General features: G+C 40.8%; 1 protein-coding gene across 3 annotated transcripts; it reads left to right on the top strand.

Annotated features, from left to right (window-relative positions):
- Positions 1-1,701: 1,701 nt before the first annotated feature.
- Positions 1,702-8,961, top strand: slc2a1c (solute carrier family 2 member 1c). Of its 3 annotated transcripts, XM_008398884.2 has the most exons (12): positions 1,702-1,778; positions 1,878-2,035; positions 2,962-3,035; positions 3,249-3,347; positions 4,347-4,507; positions 4,598-4,838; positions 4,943-5,105; positions 6,125-6,309; positions 6,447-6,548; positions 7,054-7,155; positions 7,708-7,911; positions 8,349-8,961. In XM_008398884.2, exons 3-12 carry the CDS (start codon positions 3,021-3,023, stop codon positions 8,526-8,528), a joined length of 1,452 nt encoding a protein of 483 aa, XP_008397106.1. In that variant the 5' UTR covers positions 1,702-1,778; positions 1,878-2,035; positions 2,962-3,020; the 3' UTR covers positions 8,529-8,961. The 3 variants fall into 3 exon arrangements, with proteins under 3 accessions (XP_008397106.1, XP_008397107.1, XP_017157878.1); XM_008398885.1 differs by lacking the exons at positions 1,702-1,778; positions 1,878-2,035 and having other exon boundaries at positions 2,958-3,046; XM_017302389.1 differs by lacking the exons at positions 1,702-1,778; positions 1,878-2,035; positions 2,962-3,035 and having other exon boundaries at positions 3,057-3,347.
- Positions 8,962-9,181: the final 220 nt, after the last annotated feature.

Here is a 9,181-nt window from a genome sequence, read left to right as displayed (position 1 = left end):
CTACTCTTCTTCTTTTCTCTCTTTCTTTTTGTCATTGTGAAACTCAAATGATGTGTATATGTACATCGTCTCTTTCGTTCTTCTGCCGGTTTTGTGCCAAACGTGGATTACTGTGCTGAACTCGCGTGTAAAAAAGTTAGTTCAAAGTGAAAGAATTTCAAAAGGCAAAACAAATTTTCCTGTGTCAAGTTCTGAACTGTATTTCCTTTAGTCATAACATTGTAATATTGATGTTTTCGAACTGTGTGGCTCACCTGTTAAAGCTACTCATGTCTTTGAGTTTGAATAAAGTCAGAAATGGTTAATGATGTCACGTCCTTCACTCTCCTAAATGAGACTAAAAGTGTCYAAGTTTCAAGAATATGAGAAGACCCATTCATGAAAACATGTATGAAATATATTAACGCCAAGAAAACATGTTGTTTACATCTWAATCAGAAAAATAAATAGGGAGCCTGTCGTTTTCACTGACTTCCAGCCACATGGTGCCGTTTTACAGCACAATCAAGTAGCTATGTTAACTCCAGTTGTTAGAAGAATGCTGCATATATCAAATGTGAGTGAAAAGAAATTTTACTTCACAATTTAATGCATTAAAATTGGGTCTCTGTGTCATTAAAAACAGCTGCTCTTTCTGAAACTCTGCCTTCAATAAGTCATCACAACATGGCTCCTCTATTAACCCTTTAACAACGTTTTTACCAGAGTTTCCCTGAGAAGTAGCTCCTATAATGAGCTCAGCAGATGCTCAGTTCCAKAAGGTGTTTGCTAATTGCTGCTTGCTAGTCTGAAGGAGCTGAGTGGAGGAATTGTAGAGTAGCTGTGCTCTGYGAAATGGAAGCTGCAGCTCAGAGGAGGAGCTTTGTCCTGAAAGGCGGAGCTAGGTCCACCCAGGCGTTTCGCACAGCAGAATGGTTGCCATGAGAGATTAAAGGATTTTTCAAACATGCATGAAAGAAACAAGGCAACTCTCCAGGTATGTTTTTGATGAGGAGGTARCATCATGAYATGATGTAAAGCTCACAAAAGACTTCATATTAACTCAAACACTTCACCGTTCCAGTTTACTTCATGTTGTCAGAAAGACTCTACTGTGGCCATCAGTTCCCAAAAGTACGTGACCTTGTAAAAGCGCACGTGGAGTCAGTACARCCCCGCCGGACCTCGCTCAGGGTAAAAAGCTCACGTGCTACAATGGAGCMCCGTCTTTTAAGACCGCRAGAGAGTTTAAAGGTTTACAGTAGTAGATTTGCTAAACTTTTGCTACAAAGTTGCAGCTCAKCGCTTCAAATCGATGTCCAATGTGCTTGACTGACATCTATGAGAGTTACAAGAATATGCTAATTTTCACATTTGTCAGTCTCTGGATCACTCTCCCCGTCTAGGAGTGTGAAGTCTGTTTTTAATTGAATCAAACCCTCAGCATTCAATATTCTTAGAAAGAGATACGATCCTGTGGAGCCATGAAGTTCTCTAAGAATTCCCATCTCAGCTAACAATATTATCATCAAACTGCAACAACCAACCCACCCTCACCCTCACCCACACACACACACGCACGCGCGTGCACACCCACACACGCACACACCTTACTCTAATGTCAGTGTTTTTCCCCCCTTCTAAAATGCCTCCTCTGTCCTCCAAGTTCATTTTCAGCTCTGACCTCAGAACAGTTTGTTTTTTCCCTCGTCCCAAACTCAGCCGCAGGCTTTGATTCGTACAGACGGATCCTCTGTCAGCTGGAGAGCGGAGGAGGCCCACTGGAACCGTTTTACCAGGTCCGCTAGAAATGCATCGGCTGGGTGTGACTGTGTAAGGGGGAAACCTGCAGGTCCAAAATATACGTGTGTGTCCTGAATAATGCACTGTCATTTCAGAAACGCAGGGGAACAAGAAGGGATCATTACGGTTATGAAGCAGCTATGAATTATGAACTCATCTCATTTTAACTGAAACAAGCATTTGGTGCTAAGGAGATTCAGACAAATTAACGCTACAGGATAAAAAACGAGAGATTTTTCAGTCCCCTGCTCTGGTAAGTTGGTTTAAGATGATTGAAATGCATCTGTCACTGTTTTTATGATTAACATTCAATGAGTTGTATTTTTGTATTTTGATGCAGCTCAAAGGCAGAGTGTGTAACATACTGAAACRCTGAAACACATCAGGGGATTTAGTCACTAAATCCAGGTTAAAAACAGAAACAGCTGTTTTTTATTGCATTGAGTTTTAATGCAATAAAAACATCTGTTACTTTTTTTTGACTTCTTGTACTTGAACTTTGCAAAAGTTTAAAAACAATTCTCGTTTTTTAAAACTTTTTCCTTGTGATTCCTGTCTCAAAGACACAATTTGTTGTCATATATGAAAAGTAACATCGATGACATAATTTCAAAACACAAAAATGTAGTTTTTTTTTGTCGTGTCTGCTCTAATCCATTACATTTGTTTTCATCTTGAAACTTGTCGTGTTGGTATATTTTTTCATGACTTTGCCTGATAACCTTACATAAAACATGTATATTTGAGGTTTTATTTTAATTTGTTTCCATTTATTTGTGTGGTTCTACACACACACTTCTGAATCGATGTGTTGTAGAATCACCTTTCACTGTAATGACAGCAAATCTTTCTGTACCAGCCGCACACRTCKGAAAACGTCTCAGCCAGAAAATAAGTAACGTTTAGATCTCGTGTTTATTACAAATATTGCTGATTGTTTCTTCTCTTTTAGTTTTGCTTAAGTAAATCAGGCCACACGGACATTTCACTACATATTTAGTCTGACAAGTGATTCTGTGTGAAACTCACTAAAACATTTTGATAACCACATGTCATATTTCTTCTTCTTTTAAAATGTTCATGATAATTCCAGGATTACAAGAAAGTGTGTGTTTTTCCAAAGAAGAAGAAATTATAGATAAAATCTGATGCTAATCTTTTGTGTTCATTTACTTTCAGAAAACTAGACAATAAATGCTCCTGCTTTCCAGGAGAGATATTCTGTCTCACCCCAACAGATGGCATCCAAAGAGGTTAAGTTGTGGTATTCCTATTTTATTTATTTATTTWTTTTTTTTACAAATCAACACAAAAATTCACTTCAACATGCCATTTGAATGAGAAGTATTGGTTCTGAGCAGTAACAAATTGTAGTTACAAGCTACAGTTGTTTTATTATTTTCTGGTCACATTTTTAAAGAAGTTGAGGTGAAATATTTGTGAAAATGCCCGGCTTGTTGTTTCAGAGACATCTGACAGCAACACTCCTGGCCTCCATCCTGGGAGCCGTGCTCGGCCCCCTGCAGATCGGCTACCACACTGGCAACGTCAACGCTCCGGCCAGGGTAAGAGGACGGCYAGATGACAGCATCTGTCCATTAGCATCCATGTAATTTCACTAAATGGTCACGAGTGAAACCAGGGGTGAGCGATAACTGCAGAACCAGAAAGAAAAAAATATTTTTTTTTATAATGAAATCAAGCTTTTGTCCTGATTTCAAATTATATAACACATTATTTAAATGTTTCACAATGGATTGAAATTTTACACTTTAAAAGTTCAATTTACATTATCTGCCACTTTCACTTATAATACTTATATTTTTCAAAATAATCTGCTAATCAAATGAGTAATTTTTCATTAATATAAAACAATTTTTTACTTAAAACAAGCTCCTATTTTTTGCTGAAAAGTTATCTATAAGTTAGATTTTGGGTTTTTGTAACCYGCTGCACATCCCAGGTGTCTACTTTACCAAGTCRTAATTGCTTCATCCCCACAAATAAGGCCAGTTCATGAAGAAAAACATCAAAAACACAGAACAAGGTGGTAGAGAATGTAATGTCTTTAAGGTTTGCCAAATAGACGAGCCAACAATCTCTCTACATTGTCAAATAGTGAACATAGTTATGATACAGACTTGCTACATCTCCATGTCCTGTTTTTCTTTGTCTTCTGTCCCTTTATAATTACAAAATATGGWATAAATTAAGTAGACAACAAATCAAATGCCACTCCATGAAAAAAAGCGATGAGTCCAAAAGCAACCCAAACGGTCAGCCAAGTCTTGGGAATACTTCAGAGAAGCCAGACAGCAGGCAAACTGTTAAACAAATATCACACAGCCTTGTGAAGTTAGCAGCTGCCTAAACCTCAGTGGCTCGGGCCCTGAAGGTGTTTCCCACAGTCAGCAGAGTTTCACACYGCTGAACGTACACCAACACCACAGACTGTCTTCATATGGGACGTTCAACTGCAGCACTTCTCGTGATTCATTCGCACATCGGCATTGGGTTACATGGTCCAAGTTTTCCCGTCTTTTCCTTTTATCGCTGGTCTTCAGATCATCGAAGAGTTCTTCAACAGCACATGGAGAGCCAGACACAACCAGTCGATGACGGATCACAGCCTGACCCTGCTGTGGTCGCTTTCCGTCAGCATCAAGGACTTTGGAGCGTTGCTGGGATCTCTGGGGGTTAAACACYTGGCGGATTCATACGGCAGGTGAGAATCAAGAAAATAAGCGAAACGGAACTCAACAGCAGAGCTTCTACAATCTACTGACAAGCGTTTGTTTTTGCTCTCCCTGTGAAGACGAAATTCCATCCTGATCGCCAACTGTCTGTCAGTGGCAGCGGCGTGTGTTATGTTTGCCTCTAAAGCCAGCGGGTCGTTCGAGGTTCTAATCCTGGGACGGCTGGTGTTTGGCCTGTTCTGCGGTCTTGTGATGAGTCTAAACCAACTCTACATCCAGGAAGTGTCCCCTACCAATCTGAGAGGAGCCTTTGCCACACTCAACCAAGTGTCATTAGCCTCTGGCATCCTGATAGGGATGGTAAGGACGGTGCCGGTGATCTTTGGTTTGGATAGCTTAGCTCGTTCGTGAACGTCTTACAAACTATGAAGGGTGTAGAATAATGTATTTACCGTTTGCTACAGGTGGCTGGTCTGGAAACAACGCTGGGCACAAAGAGCAACTGGGCGATGATGCTGTCCYTGTCTCTCATCCCGGCCCTGACGCAGTATCTGGTTCTGCCTTTCTGCCCAGAAAGCCCTCGCTACCTCCTAATGAACCAGGGAGAGGAGAGGAAAGCAGAAACCKGTGGGTTTCTACTTCAATAGCCTCAATTAGGAAATCACAGGAGATGAAGTCAACCCAGAATCTACAATTGTCACAAAAAAAAAGAGTTTAAACACCTTTTACGATTCAGTATTTTGTTTGACAAGCTGAACATTTTGGTCAACCAACAGTACAATGACGCCAAATTACATACAAGGTCGATAAAGTCAGTGTTTTGRAATGTGGAAAAATCACRAGTTCAATTTGATTCCTGCGTTGGAAGGAAATTTATATAAATTACTKAAGTACAGTTTCAAAAAAGCCAATAGCCAGTGCTGCTGGTCATTGATCTTGAACCATTTCAAAACATTTCAAGGTTCATCATTCAACTCTGGGAACAATTTAATCAGTCACCAACCTTTATAGGTTTACAGCACAACTCAATGCAAGTTCAAGATGATCTCAAACTGTGAAAAAGAGATTTTAAAACCCAGCTATCAGTCAGTCACCACAACAGACTGTTAGAAAAAGACAGAACAAATAAAGATAGTTTTTGTATCTACAAATCTACAGCAGTTTGCCTGAGATGATCTTAGTTACTAATAACCCATAATATTCCAGTTTTAATTAAACTAAAATTGGGTGTGAAAATGGATGGCCACAAACGTGGACAAAATGAAGCAACTCTATGAAAAAGTGAAAGATGAAAAACGTAACTCGGTTGCGACCCAAAATGGATTTACAAGCAACTCAGTCATCTGGTGGTTTAGCTTTTCCTCTCACCGCCTCTTCAGGCGAGCCAAGAATATTTTTAATGGAGTCATATTAGAGGATGACGATGAGATGTTTAGCTGTTTGGGTTGCATTTATCCAATTTCAGCACCTAGAAAGAAATCTTTTGTATGTCTTAGTACATGAACGCATACGGCTTAAAAAATGCTGATAGGCAACTAGGTTGTGTTGACAGGACAAACTTTAGCCATCGAGAAACAAAATGCATGTAAAACACACAAATTCCACCAGCTCTATGAAAACACATCGTTGTTGTTTTCAACCTGCAGCCCTGTTGAAACTGCGAGGCCACGCTGACAAAGTGTCCAGTGAGCTGGAGGAGATGAAGGACGAGGCTGCACACATCCTGACCCGCTTCACCGTCCGGGATTTCCTCCAGAAACGGAGCTACAGGCAGCCGATCCTCATCGTTCTCCTCGTCAACTTAGGCAGCCAGCTTTCTGGATTCAATGCAGTAGGCAAAAAAAAAAACTTCCTAAAAACTTAAAGACATTACTTTTACTGGATTTGCAAATAAACAAGGCAATGCATGATTTCATTAACCCATCTTAAAGAAACACATTTCCCAGTAATTCTACTCTTTTATTCCAGATTATCAACTACTCCACTAAAATGTTCCAGGCCAAGTTCGATGGGGCCAAATATCTGACTCTAGGTGTGGGAGTTGTCAATGTCATCTTCACTTTGGTTGCAGTGAGTACAAATCATCTCCAATTCATTTGAACTACAGCAGAAAACACAGCAGCTGCATCAGAGGTCGGGATAAAGCCGACGTGTTGCTTCCAGGAAATGTCGTTCTTACTGCTTTTTATTTACAAATCAGGAATCTAATGTAAGGACACTGGGATCAGGGATAAAAAACTGGTGTAGATTTGGGTGAGGACAACATTATAAGGTCATTTCTACACTGCAGAGCAAACTACTGGGTGGAGCCAAGCCAAAGTGATGCTGCACAGCAGAGCTCATTCAGTGTGGTGGTGTTTAGCCAGTTAATAACATACAATCCATCTTAACGCACTAATTGTTTTTCATCTTTACAAACATATCCCACAATACACAAATAGAATCTTGCTTTGTAAAACTAATAATAAATTCTCAGAACTAATGTGAGATCTGAGCCAACCAAATTTTCATGGACATTTTGATGCAAACCAAATTCATTGGCCGTTTTTTCCTCCGTCTCATTATTTATCCCCAGTTCATCTTGATGGAGCGGGCCGGGAGGAGGAAGCTGTTGCTGACTGGTTTCCTCTCCATAGGAGTTTGTAATTTCCTTATGACCATAGTGGACTCTGTTCTGGTAAGTCCATCATAGTTTGGTCGTTTTCATGCTCGTTGGAAATGTGTCTTTAAAAGCAAGCAGTGAAAAACTTATGTTTTCTTGTTTCTTCTTCTTTTTAATCCTTTCTTTCCAAACACTGGACGTCAATAGATCTATTTGTATGGCTATCATTTTACTTCAATCAGTCTTTGGGTCTAGAGTTGTTTAAGGACAGATTTTGGTTAGCCGATTAAATCAACAGACTTTGACAAACAGGCTCTTCTGAACTAGCCATTAGCTTTAGCCTGGGAACCAACTACTTTCCAAATGATGAAAGTAGTCTGGGTCATTTAAGGCTGACCAGCTAGCCTGGAAAAACATTTGCTGCGGTCTGGATTTATCATCAACAACGACGTTGAGTTGCTGTCCTGGTTTGACATCCGCTGATGTCATTGTTACAACTAGAACCTCAGATTGTCCTGATGGACGTCAACATCCTCATCTCTGTACCTAACCAATCAAACTTTCCTTGACCTTGGGGCAAAACGCCACACCTGAGGCGTAAGAGTGACTGTTACTCCCTCTCTGCAGCACCTGGTCCCAGAGCTGCGGAGCCTGCAGGTCCTGCTGGTGTTCTGCGTGGTCTCGGCCTACGAGCTGGGCCCCGGCCCCATCTCCTGGTTCATCGCCGCCGAACTGTTCGACCAGCCCGGTAGACCGATCGCCATGGCTCTCACCAGCATGGTCAACTGGGGAGGGAAGTTCGTCCTCGCCCTCCTCTTCCCTCCGCTGCTGGTGAGTTTACGCGGTCGGACTTCTGAGGAAGCTTTGTGGGAGGCGAACGTCTTGTTTTTGTTGGTCGCCTAGCGCCTCGGAGACGTTGCTTTTAAACACAGACCGTAAAAATCCCCAGCCTGCTTTATGCCAGACATGCGTACTCGACGTGAAATGGAAATAAATTATGTACAGTTGTTGTTTAAGACGCATAAATCTCTCTCTAAAAGCTCGAAGCGAGGCTGAGATCATTGACCGAGTGATTGAATTGTCAGCTGTGGAGGGAAAGCGTAAGCCAACAGAGATCCGTTTTTTACGGCCTTTTTGGTTTTATAGCATCAAGTTTAAATCACGAGAGACCCATCAGGTTTTTTTAAGCGTAACATGGAAAGCAATAAATATGGTAGTTTTGTTTCTCTCCCTTTTTTTTTATTTGTATCCCTCCAAATCTCTTACAGAAAATCTGCGGGGCCTACGTCTACTTGATTTTCACGGCTGTGGCTCTGCTCGCCTTCGCCGTCACGTGGCTCCGCCTCCCGGAGACCAAAGGTCGCACGTTCGACGACATTGCGGAGGAGTTCAGAGGAGCGGAGGGAATCCCGCTGCATAACAGCGGCGGATTCAACACTTTCACCTGAGCATCAGATTATTCCTTCTCCAGCAGAAACTGTTCCAGCCTGCCAACATAATAATAAAGAAAAGATTCTTAAAATATATATTTTGTGTGTTAGCTACACCACACCTCAAATTTAATTTATCCTTTTGATTAAAATCTCAGAAAAAGAAATGTACAGCTCTAGACGAATGCCATCTGAAATAATCATGATCCTTAAAAGAACATTTTTAAAACATTTTAGATGTTTTTTTTTTCATTATTATTCTTAGTGGAAAGATCTGATTTATACAGCATTTGTAGCCACATTATTCTGTAAGACACACAGATGTTTAAAATAATGTTAAAATGTAACCGGATCCCGGTTTTATGTAACGTTAATGAAATTAGTACCATATATTTTGTTAGACTCTGTAACTTTAAAGTTCTGTCATATATTGAACTATATTTAATCATTATTACACTGACCTCCTGGTTGTTTTTTCCTCATGTTGAGGTTCACTGGGTGAAACATCTTCTGTTATGTTACAACCACCCAGGGGCGGATCGAGAAAAATATTTATGGGATGGCAAGAGGGTGGCAGGGATATTTTCAGGGGTGGCAGCATATGTCAGTATGTGTGTGTATACACACACACACACACACACACACACACACACACACACACACACACACAC

The sequence above is a fragment of the Poecilia reticulata genome, linkage group LG22 (genome assembly GCF_000633615.1).
Source record: "Poecilia reticulata strain Guanapo linkage group LG22, Guppy_female_1.0+MT, whole genome shotgun sequence".
In the NCBI taxonomy this organism is placed as follows: Eukaryota; Metazoa; Chordata; class Actinopteri; order Cyprinodontiformes; family Poeciliidae; genus Poecilia; species Poecilia reticulata.
This window is presented reverse-complemented; position numbering and strand designations above follow the sequence as displayed.